This window comes from Drosophila albomicans, chromosome 2L (genome assembly GCF_009650485.2).
Source record: "Drosophila albomicans strain 15112-1751.03 chromosome 2L, ASM965048v2, whole genome shotgun sequence".
NCBI classification, from domain to species: domain Eukaryota; kingdom Metazoa; phylum Arthropoda; class Insecta; order Diptera; family Drosophilidae; genus Drosophila; species Drosophila albomicans.
This window is the reverse complement of record NC_047628.2, coordinates 23,565,178-23,586,835: the sequence shown is the minus strand read 5'-3', so window position 1 is coordinate 23,586,835 and position 21,658 is coordinate 23,565,178. Positions and strand designations below refer to the sequence as shown.

The 21,658-nt window shown below is 36.3% G+C and overlaps 1 protein-coding gene across 2 annotated transcripts; it reads left to right on the top strand.

Moving 5' to 3' along the window:
* The first annotated feature begins 17,564 nt into the window (after positions 1 to 17,564).
* Positions 17,565 to 18,634, top strand: LOC117564471 (uncharacterized). Of its 2 annotated transcripts, none has more exons than XM_034243269.2 (3): positions 17,565 to 17,709; positions 17,776 to 18,182; positions 18,248 to 18,634. In XM_034243269.2, the coding sequence occupies exons 1-3, from the start codon at positions 17,668 to 17,670 to the stop codon at positions 18,543 to 18,545; spliced, it is 747 nt and encodes a 248-aa protein (XP_034099160.1). In that variant the 5' UTR covers positions 17,565 to 17,667; the 3' UTR covers positions 18,546 to 18,634. The 2 variants fall into 2 exon arrangements, 1 of the variants encoding a protein (XP_034099160.1); XR_007954492.1 differs by having other exon boundaries at positions 17,598 to 17,709; positions 17,765 to 18,182.
* Positions 18,635 to 21,658: the final 3,024 nt, after the last annotated feature.

Here is a 21,658-nt window from a genome sequence, read left to right as displayed (position 1 = left end):
AATCGCATCTGTTACGTAATGGAGCCGGCATCAGTTCACCTTCAACTGAGATCATATCCAGAGTTCTTTTCTTCTATAGATTCCAAATATGTAATAAGTAGTAAAAGGTGTAAAGTTATCAATAGCATAATTGTGAAGAAAAGCAAAAAATTCTTTTGAAAATTTGCCAGATTAAATAGCAAGAAAGTCGAATTTGTTTTCGCACTTCAACCATTTTAGAAATAATTTCTTTTGAAGTATTATAATTCGTATATACTATAGCTAACTATTTTCAATAAATGGAAATTTGAAAAATGATCATTTTATTAGACCTAAATTTGTTTGCGTTTTAAAATACAAACTTGTTCGATTAACTATTTTATAACGCAGATAAGCAATGGCTACAAATTGGTACAAATTACTAAAAGAGTGGAGAAAATCATTTTGTAAATATTTCACTTGATCATATATAGCTTAGAGCAGACATCAAGTTAGCCTAAAGTTTCCATTCCGAGCATCACAAATACCAAAACAACACGACACAAAATGGATGCTGTCTTCGATTCGAGTCGCGTATAAAACTTAATCGGCAGCTAAGTCGACGATTAATTTTACTGCTTATTTTGTTTTCATGCGTTCATAATAAAAGCCCATCAGAAGAAGCGTAAGCTGTACCCTCTATCTGGCTCTGGCTCTCTGTTTCTCCGATTCTCTGGGTTATGTGTATTTCATTCTCGGTCGGTGACGGCGGTAAAATAAAATTGGAAATTTATAGTCGTTATGGGTTGGCCACAAAGCGTGCTTGCTCTCTCACTCTCACTCACACGCATACTCCTTCTCTATCGAACTCACACTCTCGCTCTCTCTCGCGTTGAATTTGGGTCCCGAAAGGGGCTGTCAATTTGGAATACCTTGAGCTTCTGCGAAATTTTATATTAAAAAAAAAGGTAATGATGCCGATGATGACAACAACTTCGCGAATTTATACCCTGTACTCAATAAAAGCGGGCATATTAGCTATTAAGATAGTGATCAATATACTAGAATTTTGATCAAGCTTAGAAAATAATAATTAAATGAATGTCTTTAGTATTTATTTCGTCAATTAATATCTTTCTAGGGTGTATTTCAGTCAAGCATGCTTGTAAGTTTTATTGAAATATTCTTGGCAAGCTGTTCTTCTGGTAGCTTGTTTGACGTTGATAATTTAGCAAATATAAAAAATGCAATATTTTGACAGCATTGTGTGCTGAGTTATAGAACTTGGAATTAATTTGCCACCAGATGAGCCACAACAGCAAAGGGAAAGACTGATACCAGAGAGAGAGAGAGAGATAGTGATAGGGGGTGGGGGAGGGAGAGAGGCAATCGATGTCAAGGCAACAAATGCCACGTGACGTTGTGGGCTGTGATTTGAGTTCGGTTCACTTCAGTTGGGTTTGCGTATTAAGAGTTCAGTTTGGGGTTCGTCAACAAATTACACAACGGACGCAACGTGGGCAACGTTAATAGCAGAAAGGGGAAGGGGAAGGGACATGCACCTGGGGAAAACAGCAGCTGGTGACGCGCTTGGTGACGCTCTATTACACACACACCTTCACACGCACTTACACACACACTGTCCGTTAGCCAAGATACTTAACAATTTAGAGAACTTGGTTTAAATTACATGTCGTTCAACACCCCCGCACTACACCACCCACAATCGTAGAGTAATTGCCGACGGGGGAGACGGGACGGGACGGGAGGGGGGGAAGGCTGGCCGCTTGTGCGGTTCCCGAGCAATTTAACATAATTTCAGGCATTGAAACCATGAATTATGCAGTACTCGATACGGTTCCCCCTTCTGTCCCTTCCCCCTTCTGACTGTCTGCCACCCACTGTTGCCTTTTTGGTAGCGTCTTTAACGCATGACGCTCATCCTTTTGTCCAAGTTGAGGGGGGGCTGCAGTAATTATACGGCTTCGACATTTGTGGTTCGAACAACACGATTTGTTGTCCAGAAAGTTAGTTTTCATTGTCGCATGTTTGTACACAAATTGCGAGTTACGGTACTTGGGTTATGTCCTTGCCCCTCACTTCTAAATGATTTTATTTGTATTGTCATGATGCACCAGTTCATATTCCTACTGTTGTATATAATTATTATAAATATTTGCTATCGAACAGTCGGAAAATTGCTCTTCACTACCAGCTGACGTTCGGAATGTGACCTTTTGAAAACTTTACAATCGAAAAACTAATATGTATTCAATAAATGAGAATTTCCTGTCTTACATAAAATCATTTGTAATAATCTTTGAGAACTGGGTAAGTAAATATTGGGAGAGTTCTCTTTAGAAAAAACGTCTGAATAATCCTGAAAGAATGCCGAATAATGTATTGAAATTTCTGAGAAGTATTCAAATATTTAAGAAATCAATTTAGATTTTATGAAAATTGAGTATTACATTTAATTAGATTATCTTTAATGATAACTTTGAATACATATTGGTTTAGGTATATCGAATTTTTATTAGCTAGTTTTTCTCTTTAAAATAATATTCATTAATTCGGAAAAACTTATATTCAATTCCGTATTTAAAGTATCAATATTTTTGATTGTTACGTTTTGTTCATTTTAATTTCTTCGATTTATATAAATTACTTTAATTACCTACATTCTTTTCCTGCTCTTAACATTTCAATAAATTACGTATGCACACTTCAGCACTTTTATTGCCAAATATTTTTAAAATCTTTTTCAATATTTGCATATAAACTTTAAAAAAACAAATAATTGCTTTCATTCAATACATTTTTATTTATGTTTTATTACTTTCGCATAAAACTCAACAGATTATGCATAACATAAAAATATTAATATATTTAAAGCAATTATTAAGCGAACCTTCTATTGATTACAAAACAGAAAAGAAGATCTTAAAGCGCGTCGCTCATTAAACCCAAACAAGCCAATGAAATCGAATGATATCCATTGTATTTAAGTTGAATGTGAAAAACGAGATGGCAACCGAAAACGATTAGCCAACAAGTCCAGAAAGCGGCTTTAGCTTCGACTCTGAAGCGGCACCGGCTTCAACTTCAACTTCAGCTTCAACTGAGAGTCCCCCCTTCCAATCAGCCTTCTCCCCTTTCCCTCTTTCCACGTTTCCCCCTTGAGTGCTTATTCGGTAGCCGCTCAGTTCAACAGCCGTTGCTTTGACTAATTTATGTGGCTTATATGGCAAACGAATTCATAATTGAACTGTAAATGGTAAAAATATTTATTGTCTTATCACATCGTATAACTTGCGGTGTCACCACAGCCAACTTCCAAACCAGATGGAATAGAAATAGAGCAAGCTACAACAAGTAATAAACTCGTCGCATCACAAAACTCATTGATCGACTAAAAGATGCGCAGTAGTTAGCAAAACAGTTGATTGGAATTGCCAAGAGAGTTTTATAAGAACTATGCTATTTATTTACTTATTTTATCCATGAATTGCTCTACCTAAACTTTGAAAAATATATGATTAAGGTGTGAGCTACTTAACTTAGTTTTATTAAAAATTACATGAACTCTTCTTAACTTAGTTTTAGTTCAAAATATTTGATTCAAATCTATATAGATGAAATTTATATTAATCTCTAGTAATAACAATAATATTAAGAAAAATATTGATGCAAAAGTTACTGCATTATATTATTGCATTAAAACTAAAATTATAGATTACTTTTTTTAAGTCACTAAACTTGTAAATTTTATTGATATCAAAGTGAACTTCTTACTTCTGAGCTAAATAACATAGTTTTTGCTTTTGATTGCAATATTTGCTGACCCGCAGTTTTAATTTTGGACTCAACTTATTCAAATTAAATTGATAGTATTACTGACTTGTTTTGCATATACTATATACTACTATACTATACTATATACTATATACTATAATATACTATATAGTAAATACTTAAATACATGAAGTACCTTATTATATGTTTTTTGTAATCAGAATAACTTTATTTCAAAATAAAAATTAGAAATGAATTCTCAAATATGAGTATTATACTATATCACTGGCTCGATAGACTTCTTTCAAGCAGCATGCATTTTTATAGCATTTTTCAAAATATATGAGATGCCAAACTATTTAGTTGCAACTACCTCTTTGAAACTTTGTCGGTTGCGTGGTATAAACATGAAAGACAACAATTTACATTTGCTATGAATAACAAATAAAAACAGATTCAGATTCAGATACAGCCTAAGACTAAGCCACATGCAACTAGTAGTTGGCTTAAGCTCCCACAGCAGCTATTTATTTAAATACCGCTAGGCGGGATGCGAGACACGCGGAGCGGGGAAGGGCAGTCGAGTGGGGAAGGGAGGAGAGTGCAAGATGATTGCTATAGAAGCTATATAGAGGCATTGCCAGGTACCGCAATTTGCGCATAAAAATAATATTCATCGTTATCGTTATTAACTTATGTTGTTTGCGCTAATGCCAAGACTTGGCCAAGACTCTCAAGTTGCGCAAAGCGGTGTCGAGAATGGCGAATGGAGAATCTAAGAGAGGGGAACCATCGTCGTTGTCGTCGTCAGCGTTGTCGTCGCAGCAGTTGGCAACTAAATGCGCTAATCCGCGTGTTGTCAACTTCATTAGCCGATAAACACGCCGACACATTAAATTGGGCCCAGGAGTCCCAGACCAGACCACGGCCTGGCCAGAGACTCATTTTGAGCGGCTCGCCATTTGAAGTTGCCAACGAAAAATTGCTGCCACTTGAATTTTTAATGCCCATAAAGTATGCAGATGCTGCCAAGGCAGCAGCAGCAGAGAGGATGCACTGCATCTTGCAGCGTCTTGGTTATTAGCTGTTCCGGCCAAGGCAACAGGCAAGCCAAGGCAACAGGCAAGCCGAGCAGCCAGCTGACTTTGACACTTGGCAAATGTTGGAGTCTCCGAGCGACTCTTTGTGGAGTGCAGTGCACTGCAATACACACAGTCTCCTGGTAAAATCCGCAAATGAAAGTTCACAATAAAATACGACGGCTTAGCTTTTGTCTGATTTTTTGCTCCCCTCTCCTCTTCGGAGTCGAGTCCATTGGCTGATTTTGGTTTGGGTTTTTTTTTTCCTTCTTTCTTTTTTTTTTTAGCATTTGGGGCCCGTCGTCAGGTGTGTAATTCGATATCTTTGCTCTTTAATCCCGCATCCCAATCGCCAGCCATTCGTTTGTGTGCGCGATTTATGTACAACATTTGTATTTTACCCAGGGATTGAGGAGAGAACAGGAGAGGAGAGGAAGGAGGAGGGTTTGCCATCCGGCCAGGACACAAGTTGGCTGGCAGCAGCAGAAGAAGCAGCAGCAGGATGCGCCACTAAACAATAATTATGACAACAATAAAAGCAAAAAGCTGCACAGCCGTCGCCTTGTAAAGAGACAACTAAATATATAAAACAAAAGCTGCCTTGAGGATCGTCGAGACAAACTCAACCTCATCGCTGTGGTTGCTGGAGATTAGGGGGCAATTATTGCTTCACACGGACGTGCTTGTGTTTTTGTTTTGGTTTTATGCTTTTGACTGAGCCAACAAATGAAAATAACGACAGCGACATCGACAACAACAAGATGAACCACATTCAATTGGTCCTCAAGTTGCTGCCACTAAGCGCCGGTATAGAATGTCCTTACCAAGAATTCACTTAACACATCTATTTATACACAGCGAAGCAACTCAACTGACGACAGACGAGACAAAACTTGTGGCTAAGTAATTATTTGAATTACTTCAGACAAATTACACCTTAAAAATATGTAGAAAATCGATAGATTATTATTACTTTATGTAATGTATTTTATAAATGAAAATGGTTTCTGATTAAAATGTTTCAAATGTTTCTTTTGACAAATTTATAATTTATTTATAGTTTCAATATTAATACTTTTATGGAAAAAAACGTAAAATTGTCTGTAATTTTATAAGAGGAAATATAAAAATTAAAAAAAAAAGTATTTTGAAAATGAAATTATTTAATTAAGATATACAATTTTACAAAATATATTGCATTTGATTTAGTTAAAATTTATGAAGTGTTGTATTCATTTATGAGTTCTAATTTATCTTAAAAATTGTAGATGGAATGTGATAAAAACTTTGTGAGCTTTATTTTTAAGAATTTATTTGTATTATTGTACATACATAAATAATGAGGAAGTAAGTTATATAATATATTATTTTGTAATTTCTATAAATTTAAATTCAATTGGTTTCAATTCAATTTGCTTTTCCCTGATTATTTAACATAAATTCTAATCTTTCAGAACTGGCATGCTATTTTCGCATATAGTATAAATGTTGTGTGAAATGTTAGTAAAATATTTGTATATTGTTTATTACGTGCAAAGTCTTAAAAAGTATCCAATTCCCCTTCGATATGGAATGCATTCGAATAATGGTTGAATTACCCCAACTCTTTTGCATTGTCTTTCTCTCTATGGATATGTTTTTACTTTTACAATAATTGAGCCAAAGACCCAATTGAAGTAGTAATTACTACTTAAGAGCAGCATTAACGCTATCACTTACACATGTCACATGCTTTTCGAGCATTATCGTAACAATGGGCGTCAGGCGATGCCCCACAATGCCAATGACAATGGGGTTCAGCAACAATCATGCTCCTCAACGTCATCATCGTCATCATATCGTGAATATCTGCCGTGTCTCAAGTAACCAAAATACTCGTACAACAAATAACAGCCTCATCATGATCTTGAGCGAAATAAAAGGAGAAAAATACAAGAAGAGAGAAATAAGTAAATATTCCTATAGAGCTGGGCTTTTGTATCTGTATCTGTATCTGAAGACTTCGTACTGAGATTGGGCATTTTGGGATTGAGACTCATCATCAAACAGACTTACAACAAATAGTGGGGAGAACTGCTGGAGATCTCAGAGGGGAGAAGGGAGAAAGAAGCTGGCAACCTGGCAAAACCTTCGCACACGGCGGCTGCGACTGCGGCATATTGATTAATGGATCAAAGTCTTTTGACACGAGCTATTTTGGTAAGAAATCCTTTGTTGATCTTAACAAACATACACCAATACAGACACACACACACACACAAACACACACACGCACACTCGTTTGGTGAGGTATTTAAAGTTCGTTATTCAATAAATTTTCAATTTTGACTGATTGTGAGTGGAATAAGGTCGTTCGTCAGTCGTCGACGTCGGTGCGTTATGATGTATGTTTATCTGCTCCCAGTCTCTAAGAGTGTGCGTTAGTGTGAGTGGGTGTGTGTGTGTGTGTGTGGGGGGTGTTTATACATACATACAATTGGTATGTGGTTGCGCTTTTTAACATTTGAGTTGTTGTTTTGTTGTAATACACTCATTGTAGCCGCTGTTGCTGGTGTTTTGTGTTATTATTATGATTGTTGTTATTGTATTATTGAATTGTTTGGGCCAAAGCACTTGGAAACCATGCCTGTGCCCCACAGTGGGGCAACTGCCTCTTTAATTCTAGCAAAGTTCTAATCAAATTGGATACAAACAATAAAACTTATTTTCAATAATATTAAAAACTCAAAAGGAATTTATTTTATTTCCTGACTTATTTTTCAATAAAGTTCATTATTGACTTATTTTCCAAAAATATTATTCATTCATTCAATATTCATATTAATATTAAATTTTCATTTAATGTGTTCCCGTAACAACTTCATAGAATAAAATAAGGCAAACGATATAAAAAAAATACTAATTTTACCAGTTTTTCGAAAATAAAAATAATTTTTTCAAAATTAAGGAAACACACAAAAAAATGTATTCTTTTTGCATAAAATTGAAGATTTATATATGAAAAGTTTATATTAACATTTAATTTCCATTTAATGTTTTCCTGTGACAAGCTTATAAAATTAAATAAGACAATCGATAAATGAAACTTTAATAATATACTTTCCATGTAATAATAAAAAAAAATAATAATAATAATAATAATTTTACCAATTAAAAAAAAAAAAATTTCTTCACATTTAACGGCATACACAAATAAATTTGTATTATTTTCGCATTGAATTGAACATTTATAATTACCAAAAGCAGCCCCGTTTATGTTTAATATTTATTCAAATAAGTTGTACTCTGCTTAATTTAAATCTCATCACAATGCTAGTTCCACTGTACAGTGTACACTATAGGAATATTCATGGTATGGACCATCATCCATTATCATTACGCTGCCTGGAACGCCGCACACTTTGCGGCATTATATGAATACAACTTTGTACAGCAACAACAACAACAACAACATCTGGGCTTTTCTTGTTGTCGTTGTTGTAAGCGGAATGCCGCTTAGTTTAACTGGAGAAGCTGGACAAACGAGCGGGGAACTCTGCTGTTTGGTCGTATTTGTTTACAAATCCATGATTCAAGAAGTACGAAATGTTTTTCCACACGGCGCGAGCTACTCCCACCCAAATGAAAACAAGTAATAGATCATTAAAGGAGCGACAATGGCTGAGTGATACCCTGTAATTAATCGAAGATGGTGCTCACGAAAAAGATTTGGGTATAAGTATGTAAGATGAGAACTGGATTAGTAGCGAAAAAGTCTATATTTTCAAAAATTAAGTATAGTTTAAGAAGTTAAACATGAAAATTAAAAATATTATTGATTAAATTTAAATTTTTTAGGAAAATGATTAAATTTACAAACTACAGTTTATGATTATTGTAAAAGTAGAAAAATTAATAGTTTAATGCATTAGGAAAAAGTCTTTTGGACTTTCAGAATTAATGTAAATGTAAGTGTAAAAATTAAATATAAAAATTTTCAGAAGTTCAATATGAAAATAAATAAACTAACTATAAAGTTAAACTTAACTTAATAAGAAATTGCTGGTTATGTATATTTCTTATTATTATTGAAAGGATTATCATTATAATTACATTAAATAGCATTTTAAATTGATACAAATTATTTAGTTAAATGATAATAATCAAAACAATAAAAAATGATAAAGTAAATAAGTTCTAAATTTGAAATACATATTTTGGCAAATAAAAGCTTTAAATACAAATACACTTTTAGTTGAGTATACCTGCTTGCTGTTGGCAAGTTGTAGGGTATTGCAGGCAACTGCTGGCCATGGCGGCCATTGTGTGACTAAATGGAGCTGTAGCTGCGCATTCACCGCAGACACAAACACACACACACACTCACACATGCATCGATAGAATCAAGCTTGTATTGGTGATCAGTGTGAAGCAGTCGCGAAGATGGATTTCTTTTCTTATTTTCCACACACAGACAACATTTCTTCGTCTTTCTGCCGCAGAAGACAAAGCCAACGAAGTTGTTTTGTTGTGGCAAGCATTGTTGTTGTGATCAAAGCGGCTTGGCGCGCCAAATGATACACGTATGAGTGCAAGTCTCCCCCTTTTCCGCTCCCCTTATGTGTGTATGAATGTGAGTATGAGTTGTTCTTTTTTTTTTTTGATATTTTTTCAGTAAAATTGTTGTTGAATTGTTTTTTGTATTAAATTGTAATTACTCATGGCGCATGGTGGAGACCTCGAGTTCTGTTTTGGGGCAATGCGCTTGACCAGGCCAAAACAACAACAACAACAACATGCAGAGGCAGAGGCAGCTGTTGAACCGTTAGCATCTATTGTTGCCACACGTGCCCCTCTCTATGGAATTTGGTATTGGTAGCAACAACAAAACAGACAATTGATTACGCCGAATGCGGTTACTCTCTAGACTTTTGAATGACTGTGACCAAATTGCAAACTGCACGCCTCCCTCCAACTCCCTACGATAATTCCCCATGGGGCCTATACAAAGTCATTGCAGTTATATGGAAACCAGGTTCGCAGCAGCAGCAGCAGCAACAGCAACAGCAACTTGATTGATTGCTGCCCCGAGGAGAGGCTGCTGCTGTTTAAGACTCATCTCTCTGCTTCTGATATTTCTTTTTTTGCAGCTACACTCTTTTGCGTGGCCATAGTCTTGGCTGGCTGTCAACACGATTTGGAAAACAAACAGAACACAAGAAATGCGCATACGTCAAACTCTGGCCCACAATTGCAGTCATGTTCGTTCCCATTTCCAATCCCATTCCCAATTCCCCTGCCGCTTGTCCCTTGTCCCTTGAACAGTTGCAAAAGACATAAGGCTAAAAAGAAGCGAGCCACAAAATGGTTAAAAGAAACTCGCACAAAACGGGCGGAGCTGCTGATGTGAAAGAGCAAACACACACACACACACATACACAACAAAAATGTCAGCTGGACATGCACATGAACGAGGTCCAGTTTTACAGCACAGTCAAATCAACGTTGTTGTTGTTGTTGTCGTCGTCGTCGTCGTTGTTGCTGCTGCTGCAACGGAAGCAACAATAAGAGGCAATGTCCACTAAACACAGCACGAGAAATGTCCACACTTTGAACTCGATTTGCTTTGTATGAATGCAAGTCTAGGTGTATGTGTGTGTGCGTGTGTCTGTGTGTGTACATTTGAGTAGGTGTGAATATGTTTGTGAATTGGCAACTGATAATCTGGCAAAAATATTCTAAGCACATGCAAATTGCGTGTGCACTGAAAGAAATGACTGACTCAATTTATGCTGTTCAAAATTACGATTACAATTAAAAGGCTTATCATGAACTAAAATTGCAAATGGAATACAAGAATATATGATTATTTAATTATTAAAATATTATTAATTACAAAATAAAATGTAAAAACTTATTGCCATTTCATATAAATAATATAAATTGGCATGTTAACGAATTTTATTCTATAAACTGTACGGATTTAGATTCTGTTTATTTGAAAAGAAATAATACTGAAAGGAATATATTAAAAACGGTATTTAGTAATAAATATATGGGCACCTACCATATATAAATAAATAATACTTAAATGGCAACCATTCTGCGAAAGTGAAGTTCGATTTTGATACACTTTTAATATAAAAAGTGATGAACATTTAATAAACAAAAAAATACACTTTTAAATAATAAAATTAACCATACTATTTATAAGTAAAATCTATGTACGGTATTACTATATTATTACACTTTCAACACTACTGTCCAGAAATTTCTTGCAGTGCAGTGCAGGCAATGCTAATTTTTAGAAGGAAACAGTAGGATTAATGCCAAAATGGATGCACAGCGCTGACAAAACGGCTCAATGCAATTGATAAGCTAAATAAACTGTCAACAAATAAAACAGAAATCAACAAGAATAAACAGCGATTGTCCCAACGGAACAGAACGCACTCAAATCTGCAAGAGAGAGAATCAAGGGATATATGTTAAGTAGCATTTGTGTAGGCAAATGCTATACTTTAACGTTAAAGAGAGAAGAGGAAGGAAGGCAAAAAGGTTTGTCAGGCAGTCAAATCATATCGCCTGGAATGTGTAGAGCATGGCATAAATGTCACTTCGAATGAGAATTTGCCAGCGAGATGACGAACGCAGCATGGCGTGAAGCCAAATGGCCAATGAGTGTATAAGTGAATATGTATGTGAATGTGAATGTGTGTGAGTGTGAGTATGAGTATGGGTATGGGCGAGGTTGCGACTCCAAAACGATACATCATCGAAAGCAACAGGACTCGATATGTTGGAAACGCCAGCAAGCACAGTTGCTGACTTACAGTCTTGCTGTTGCTGTTGTTGTTGTTGTTGCTGTTGTGCCTGTTGCCTCTTTGTGGAAAGTCAACATGATCTCATCTGTCATAGATCGATCGACCTGTTCAACAATGCCATCCAGTCAGCCAGCCAGCCAGCAAACGACAGCGGGTCAGCGCATTTTAACCGAGTAGCAAAACGCAAACGCAGGAGGCAAAATACTCGAGCTCATCCACAATTCCAGGACAGTGAAACAGAGTCCAAGACTTACCTGACGAGCAGCGGGTGATCAACTCAACGAATTTCGACCAAAAAACATTTCAAGCAACAACAACAACAGATCGCATACAATTCCAATTCAAATTTGTTGTCGGAGATTAAAACACATTTGTTAATTTTTATATGTTTCAACATCGTTGCACAAAACTGAACAATGAACTTGAAGGAGTCGAATCGAAACGATCCGAAGCGATCCCAAAGCGATCTACGGGGGTGTCTCAATAAAGATAAGAGGTGTTTGCTGCTTATTAGAACTCAGCTTAAATGGGGTCCCATCTCCAATCTGCAATCTATTTATGACAGCCATGTCAACGCAGCTTGTCAATGCCTCTCAGATTATTAGATGGAGAGAACGAGTTTGCAAAAAAAAAAACGAAAAAATAAGAAAACAGCTGGATGGCAATTCATGGGAATGGAAATATCAACTCGAACAGCATTGCCATGAGAATCGAAAATGATCCGATCCGCTAAAGCTGTCTAGTTGCTGGGAATGAGGCTTTCTAAATGAGGTTGTAGCAGCAGCTTCTGGAGTTTTCAGAGAATATAGAATAAATGAGAATTACAACTTTTACTTTTACAAGCAAATATTTATTAAATTATTTAGATGTTGTTTCCTATTCTGTTCTGTATTATATTTAAAACTAAATTGTTTTCTTTTTAAATTATTCTTTTCTTTTTCTATATGTAATGTTTATGCTACTAAATCGCTCACATTTACCGTAAGCTTCAATCAGAAATTTATCTCGTTTCGTAACAGTAAGAAACCGAAAACAAAACTTTTATTACATTTTAAAAGCCCAGGAACTAACTGCACTTAACCCAGCAGCTTCTAAAGAGTCACGCAGTAGCCAAAAGTGGGCATATTTGATATAAATTTAATAGAGCTCATTTGCATTGGACTGCAATCGAAGAAGAAGAAGAAGAAGAGGAAGAAGAAGCACGATGCGATGGACTGCAAATGGAATGCCAACGAAGCCATATGGCAATAGAATTAAGCGATAACTTGGCAGAAGAAAGAAGTGGAGAGAGGGAGAGGGAGAGAGTGAGAGAGGAAACGTTCCAAAAGTCATGACAATAATGCCAATCTACGACTTATGGAAAAAAGCCAACTGAAAAACGAAGCTGAACGAATTGCATTTGTGAGAGCACAGCCAGAGATTGGAGATGGAGTTGGAGACTGCAGATGGAGGCTGGACTGAAGTTGGAGTCTGTGACTGTGACTGTGACTGCTACTACAAATCCATAATTATATGCGGCTGATGTCTTTATTAAAGCTGCAACAACATGTGGCCAGAGTCCGGGCTGGAGTTGGACCTCAAAAAGGCCGACCAAGCGAACGATCGTCACATAATTCTGACTCACATAAGCCAGCTATGTTGACAACGCAAAGAAAAGGGCACAAATGATTACACACACGCATACACACACACACACATACACACACCTGAAGATTAAGCCAGGTTATTTCTCTCGACATTTGTCCCATTATCACCACAGACAGCGGCGGCTTCCAACTGGCAACTGGCAACTGGCAACTTCCCCTTCGGTTGAGTTCGATTCGATTCGAATCGATATAACAACAACATTATAATAATGCCCCCAGTCAGATATATATGACTGTGTCTAGTCAAACAAATAACAACAACTAATAAGTTGCATCGCAATCAAAGCGTTTGCACGCCGACAAAAGGAATCGCGACAGAGATACAATACAACAAACCCAAAGATACAAATGCTAACTGAGTGAGTGAAGCCCACGTTTCTAGCCAAGTGAGAAAAGCGACCAAAAGAGCTGACTGCATACATAGTAAAATTCAAGAAATTATTATTTAAATTAACAGTGACAACAACAAACAAAATCGAAATGAGGCAAATAGGAAACATCGAACTGCAGATGCTCTACAAAAAGTATCTCAACGATGCCTACGATGTTTCTATGACTTATAAGTCACTCTATTTCTATATCTCTCCCTCTAAATTTTTTAAATTTTTTATCTTTAAAACTCACTGTCTACGATAGTTCTACATCTCTATAGTTCTGTATCGTTATATCTCTAAATTCCTATATCACTATCTCTATATTTTAAAAACTTTTTATAGCTTGTATGACTTCATAATTGTTTAACTCAATAACTCTACATCCCTAAATTCTATATCTCCAAATTCCTATATAGTTATCTCTATATTTTTAAATCTATTCATCTATAAAATTCACCATATATGTATATTTAACCTTCTTAGATTATAAATATTTATATATTCTCCTCCCAAATTATTTAATCCGTCACCAAGCACCTTTGAATGCGAATACTCCTCAACTCAATATAGAGCATTGCTTGGTCTATTCAATATAAAATAATGGGCGCTACTACTATTCTGACTTGATCCCAAACTCAATTCCAATTCCAATCCCAATCCCAACACCAGAGTCAGCATCAGTTCGGCATCGGACTCATTAATGTGTATCTCAATTATTGAACACTATAAATATTTGGGCTACCTGTCGATATGCCCCAAAGCAGACAAGCTAAGCGTTCGCTCAGGTTTTGGAGGCTACTTAAGAGACCTGGGACACATATTTAAATAAACTCAGATCGTTGTTCGCTGTTCGTTCACCTGAATGCTTCGTTGTCTCTGTCTCTGTTGTGTGTTTGTCGTCGTCGTCGTCGGCTTTTCTTGATTTTTCTTTTGATTTCGGAAAAGTTGTTGTATATTTTATAATAAGCCTGCCGTGTATTTCTCTCATAATCATAAATATTTTTGTACCTCAATGCATGGGACGAGTTTTAATGCCACAAATGCAGCCAATGGTTTGAAATTGTTTATTATTATTATTGCTATCATTATGCTGATGCCTGTAGAGTCCCATACTCAACTGGCATTTGGTTAAATTATATGCTATATGGAACTAAACAGACAGACGATGATGATGATAATGCTGATGTGTTGATGAGGTGCCGCTTAGTTCAGTTCCGATGCCCAATGTGGATCGATTTCGATTTTGATTTGCCTGATGACAGCCCCTCTTTAGGCCTAAATCGTTTCCCATAAAACATACGATTTGGATTCGAGCATAATAGGAACAGCATAAGCTACAAGTTAGCTTCAAATTTTATAATGAATGGGAAGTATTCAAAATAGAAAAGTTAAGCACAGGTGAAATAGATCGAGTATATGTATTGTCAAAGGTTCAGTGGGCAGTGAATGGAGATCGTAATATTCTTTCGTGTTTAGCAATTTCAGTATTTTGTCAACATTTTTATGGACTCGAATTGTTTCTGTATACATATTGTTGTCATATTTTAAATATTCCAATTGTTTCTTTTACTAGTGATAAGCTTTTATTTTATAAAATGTTTGCAGTTTCAAAAATGTTAGCAAAATAAGTTGACAATCAAATCTTAGTAGTTTATATTTGAAAATGAATGCCAATTATTACAATTATTCTTAAAACTATTATTTAAATATAAATCTTTAGAACTACAAGGTGATTATTCCAAAAAGCCTTTAAGTTTAAGTGGAAATTATTGCCTCAATAACTGCCTTATTGCTAACTTAGTTGTTGCCCTGTTTTCAAATGGTTTCACAATAGTTTCACTTCTAATTGGTTAGATTTCGCACACACTTCATGAACAGTTTATGAAGTACTATATTCTTAGGCCACACAACTGAAAGCCAAACCCAACAAAAGCCAAAGTTGTAAGTGTAATTGTAACTGCTGTTGAGTTGAAGTTGGAGACGGAGACGAAGTCGGAGATTGAGACTTTGCACATAATGACGAATGTTTAGCTATTCATATGTCTGGGGCTGAAATCGTAGCCGTAAGCAAGAGAGAGGCCAAAGCAAACGGCGCACATCATTAGCCCAAGCAAGTAAGTAACCATGGAGCACACTTGAAGTTGCCTCATGTGGCACGGCAACATTGTGGATGGATGGTTGACTCGAGACGCGGCTTGGCGACATTTTGCGGGACTCGTGTGTCAAATTGAGTGTCAACTGGCAATTTGGACAGAGCACACAAAAGTCAAGTGTCATGTTTATCAGAAGCCTATTAAGGGAGCTTTTGGCCCAAAGGATCTGGCATTTGAGAGTCCGTTGTGGGAGTGATATACAGTATAAATGTGAAGCTATAGAAATAACCCATTTTTATGACATTTACAATCAGCATGTGCCAATGAAATGTTCTATTCCCTTCCCCTCTTCTTCCCTCTGCCACTGTTGTTGTTTCCTCTTGCCGCACAGCTGCTCGCTGCTCGCTTGGCTAAAGTCAAGCAGTCCATGCAGGACAGGACCCTCGATGTTCCTGTGGTTGGGCGTATCACATTTCAAAGCCTACTAATTTAACAATATTCTCATTAATGTGTACACAGGACGAAGGACACGAGAACTCAATACTACGATTCGTTATTCGTTTTTCGCATTCACATTCGGATTCGGATTCGTATTCGTTTTTGGTGCTTGCCATCATCTCGGCGTAATCCGCATTTTGTTACATTTCTCTCTCGTTTCATTGTTGCCGTGTTTGTTGCAGCGATTTCAACAGATACGCATAACAACAACAACAACAACAATAATAATAATCGAGGGTTGTTTGTTGCATATTAGAAAATCGTTACAAATTCACATTCGCCGTTTGTTTTATTGTTTTGCAGCATGCCGCATGAGGCACGCAGCACATTTGTCTGCTCTATCCGTCTGTCTGTCCGTCCGTCTGTCTGTCAGTCGTCGCTTGTTGTTTGAGCAAGTTTGCGTATAAATATTATATGTGTATTTGCACAGCAGCTTATCTGTGATCGTAACTCGATACATTTTACATACTGTACACATTATGCAACTAACCGGGCCAAGAAGCCAAGCGACCCCATCTACCGTCCACCATCATAATCATCATCGTCGTCATCATCATCATCATCGTCTTCGTAGCTAGCCAAAAGGGTCGCCTCGAGTGAACAAACTCACATGAAAGGTGCCAGACTTGGATAGAGTACGAGTATTATGTTTTATAATCGCCTCTTCGATTGTTTTGCGAATGCTTCCAGAGAGGGAAACTACGAGTATTGTTCGAATACACTCATTACACTCATGCATGTAACATTTTCTCGTCTAACGTGCTGGCAAATTGTGGTCAGCTATTTAATTGTTGGAGGCAAAACTATGTAAATTAGTTAATCGCAAACAATGAATTATTGCGACATATTGACGGAAGGGACAACAAAGGAAAATCGATAGAAATGTTGTATAATACTGATAGAATATATGCAGATACACATATTTGCATTGCGTAGTATTAAAACAACTATTTGAATAGATTCAATTGTCTCAAACAAAGTAACTTATAATACTATATACAACGGTATCTTTAAGCTTTTTATACCCGTTAGTGTAAACGGATGGTATATGCTATAAAATATACTAAATATAGCATTTGGTATATTTCAGTATTTCGTTTAGGTATTATTTTGGTATATTTCAAAACTAATTCCACTTTTGCATGTTATTGAAATTTGCAATCGGGTATTTCATAGTCGAATACCACTCGAATTTAACTTTATTTGCAAGTACTCCAATGTTTGAATTGGTTTTACAGCAAATATTACTTACTATATAAGTATAAACATTTTGATTTCTGTAATTAAAAAATATATATTCATTTTTATTAAATATCAATTGCCATGTCGTTTTTGCTTCGAATTTTATTTTCATTTTATGTCACACAAATCAATAAATTATTCTCAGAAGTTCACAGAAATTCGTAGTAAGAATATTCAAAATGTTGTGTATAAATACACTTGTATTGCTTTGTATAATAAGCGTAAGTTCTGAGTTTTATTGATTTACCTGTGATGTTGAAAATTGATATATTAAAGTCCCAATGCAGTTTTGTAGCTCACTAAACAGATCCGATGCAGCGGCAATCGATGAATCGGACATTTACGAATCGGAATCAGATGAAGTTCCGATGAAGTTATTTTCCCAAACTAAAAAGCCAATATTTGTACCCCAGCCACGAAATATGAGTAAAGTTCATCAATCAGATACTAAAACAACAAAGTTTATAAATTATTGGTCCAAAATTGTAAGGGACAAACAGAAACGAGTCGATAACGATGCTAGGGAATTAACCATTTACATACCGAAATATACAAGAGATGCGGATGGAAATTGGATCGCAATCAATTGGCGACCAACTCCAAACAATATTTGGGAGGATACACGCTTGCATGCGACGGGCCTTGACTGGCTTTTCCAAACGAAAGATGTTGTTGTTATCAACTATAGGCCTGGGTAACTACCATCTAAATACTCCTACGATAATTCATTTCTCTATCTAATACGCTTGATTTATTTAGAAGGAAGCATTCAACTGTCTGCTATGCAAGGTCGACACAATACATTTGGCCATTCCCTTTATATTATTTAAAGAAAAGTGTCCAGGTTAACCTTTTTAATCATCGCGCATTCTACGATGTCCTCAGATATCAAATGTATCACTATGGACGTTCAGAGGAGTGCCATGATGTCAAGTATAGTGTGTGGTCGAAGTATATGGAATGCGCTTTATTCCGTAATATGCGAATGGACTATCTTATACCAAAGTATCCATTGCACCAAAAAGGATACTTTGCTCACTGGAAGTTATACATTTAATCACATAGGTATGCTTACTTCTACAATTACTGTGTATAGTGATGTCTTTATAATTAAGTTTAATTCTTCAATAAATCTCATTAAATTCACATTTAAATATATATTCATATATTTTGAATTCTTTGGTGTTTTTTAATGTCGTAGTTTATTAATATAAAGAATATATAGCTTTTGATATATTTCAGTACTTTTTTGGTATATTCATGTGATATATTTAATTGAAAATACCACACTCTTTGGTTTTTTCTAAAAATGCATAGCTATGAATGTTAATGTTAATGTATTAATATAAACAATATATAACTTTTGATGTGTTTCAGTATTTTTTCGGTATATTAATTTGCCATATTTGGTCGATATTTTACTATGAATGTCGTAGTATATAAATATATACAATATACAGCTTCTGATATATTTCATTATTTTTTTCAGTATATTTTGTATGGTATATTTGATCGACATTACCGTACTCTTTGGCTTTTATGAAAAATGCATGGCTATGAATGTCATAGTATATTAAAATAAACAAAACATAAATATTGATGTGTTTCAGTATTTTTGCGGTATATTAATATGGTATTCCTTGGCTTTTCCTTAAAATGCATAACTTACAGTTGAGAACATTTGCTTTATTTATTGACAGTATCTGTGGGAATATATGGTAAATGGTATATAGAAGACTCGTTAGCAATAAACAATGGATGTGCGACTTTTGGCCAACTGGCTACTGGCGACAACAATGTTGCAAAACAATTTTTGTAGCGCAAAAGCATTTGAAAATATTTTCAATTAAAATTGAACGTGATTGAAAATCATGAAAGTGCGAAGTGGCAAAAACCAATTTCTCAGCACAGTGAGCGATAATTGCTGAACTGCAGCAATCTTGCAACTTGCAACATGTAACTTGCAGCTTTCAGAAAGAGAGTGAGACAGAGAGAGAGAGAGAGTGAGTAGTGCACTCTGTGTGTAGTGTTTGGCTGTTGTGGGATGCGCTGCCAAATGCGAGTGCGCATAATACAAAACTTTATTTATGGCAAACGGCGGCTGGGATAACGCGCAACTTGCAGCAGCAGCGGCAGCAGCAGCAGCCACCGATTTGCTGACTTTGCAACAAGACAATTTCGTTGGCCAACAAATGAGAGTGTAAATTTGCGTGTAAACACTCGGCTCACCCGCTGACATTGCGCTTAGTAGAGACGTTCATTTTTTGCTGTTGTTATTGCTGCTGTTGCTGCTTTGCGTTGCAACGCGACGTGGCAAGTAACTGGCCGTTGTTGCCACAGCCGACGGTAGTCGCTGCCTCACAGTTGCAGGGGGGCGCATGCGCGCGCACTGCGCATAAATTTATCGCATTGCATATAAATTATATATAAGGCAATATCACCAGATCAGCAGAGCACCAGCAACAACAACAACAACTTGTACACACACACTCACACACACATTCTCTCGGTTTGTGTTGTTTGCCTCAGTGATAAAAAGGAACTCAGCGTGTCGCCGCGGATGCGTTGATCATTCATTATTTAAGGATTGAAAAGTTAATTAACATTTTTTTGCCCAGCCACAAAAAAAGCGTTCACCACTTTAGACTCGGACTCCAACTCGCAGCAACTCGCAACCCGCAAGCTCAAGTCTCAGATCTCTTATTGCCTCGCCGCGGCGATTTACGAGAAGCAGTTGCAGTCGCCGTTTGCTGTTGCTGCTGCTTTTGGTGCTGCTGCTGTTGCTGGCCAAGTTAGCTGCTTAGCCATATTGAAATCAAGTCTACACACTCCACGCCATTGCCGTCGCCGTTGTGTGCGAATTTTGCTGTTTGAAAATGTGAAAATTATTATTGATAATATTTTTGTGGCCGGGCACTTAACTCGCATCCCGACTACCAAATGCTGACTGGCTACCAATACTATCAATATAATGCTACACCAGACAGTTGGCCATTTAATCGTGCGCCAAGTAAATGTCTCAATTTGTGGCCTATGAGCATTGCTAGGAACTTCTCTAGAGAGTTCTCTAGCAGTTGTTGATACTTGAAAACATTACAGATTATTTAATATTTTAATACTCGTACTAACAATTAAAACAAAAAAGAAAGCTACAGTCGAGTGTGCCGAACTGTGAGATACCCATTTTGAATAAAAGCAAAATATACCAACATATTACAAAATACTACAAATATACCAAATTGTATAGTAACGCTTTCAAAATATACCATAGATTACATATTATACCAGATTGTTAGCTAAATCAACTAAAACCCCTCGTAAGTAGGGATACGCCTCTTATTCGATTTTTGTTGATTTTGGGGGGCGGTAGTGGGCGTGGCAATAATTTGAAACAAACTTGATCTGCGTGCAAACATAACAAATGCTGTCGAAAAATTATAGCTCCATCTCTTATAGTCTCTGAGATCCAGTGTTTCATACGGACAGACGGACAGACAGACAGGCGGTAAATTTCTTAACATAACATAGTATTTTTAAGAATTCTAGGTGGCTGTGCTAATCCCTATTTTATGTGATAGAGGTGTTCATTATACGGAATACACTTAATACATTTGTGAATCGATCACTTAAACAAAATAATTAATTACTGAAAACTAGAAATGTTAAGCTTTAACATATCCTAATAATATGTCAACTTTATAGCAAAAATGTTTATTTCTCTATCTCCGACAATCTCTGCCTTATTGCTTGAAAAGAAAGTATCAGCAAGTAAAACCTGCTGCAGACTCCGTCTCGGTCAACATTTTGCCATGGGAAAAATCAACAGAAATCAACATTTACTAACAGTACATAAATCAACAGAGTTTGCCCCAAGAACAAAACAGTGAAATGCTGAGAGTGACAATGACAGGAGTCTCTAATCAAATGCGCAAATAACAAGCCAGAAATTTAGAGAAATTTCTGCCGTCGCATGATTCGCACCTCTCTATGTCTATGTCAGGCAATTAAATTAATGTCTTAATCTGCGTTTATGGCAAACACCCCGAAAAACTAAATACACACACACATACACACACACATGGAACATACCCTCTACATAAGCATGGTAATGCCCGATCCCAATCCCAATCGCAATCGCAATTCCCAACTAAGCCCACTCGTTACCAAAGG

Excerpts from the sequence above, each read along its gene's own strand:
- LOC117564471 (XM_034243269.2), top strand. The coding sequence starts at position 17,668 with ATGTTGTGTATAAATACACTTGTATTGCTTTGTATAATAAGC. Across the intron at positions 17,710-17,775 it reads TATTGCTTTGTATAATAAGC|TTTTGTAGCTCACTAAACAG; the intron begins GTAAGTTCTGAG and ends GTCCCAATGCAG. Across the intron at positions 18,183-18,247 it reads GTTATCAACTATAGGCCTGG|AAGGAAGCATTCAACTGTCT; the intron begins GTAACTACCATC and ends TGATTTATTTAG.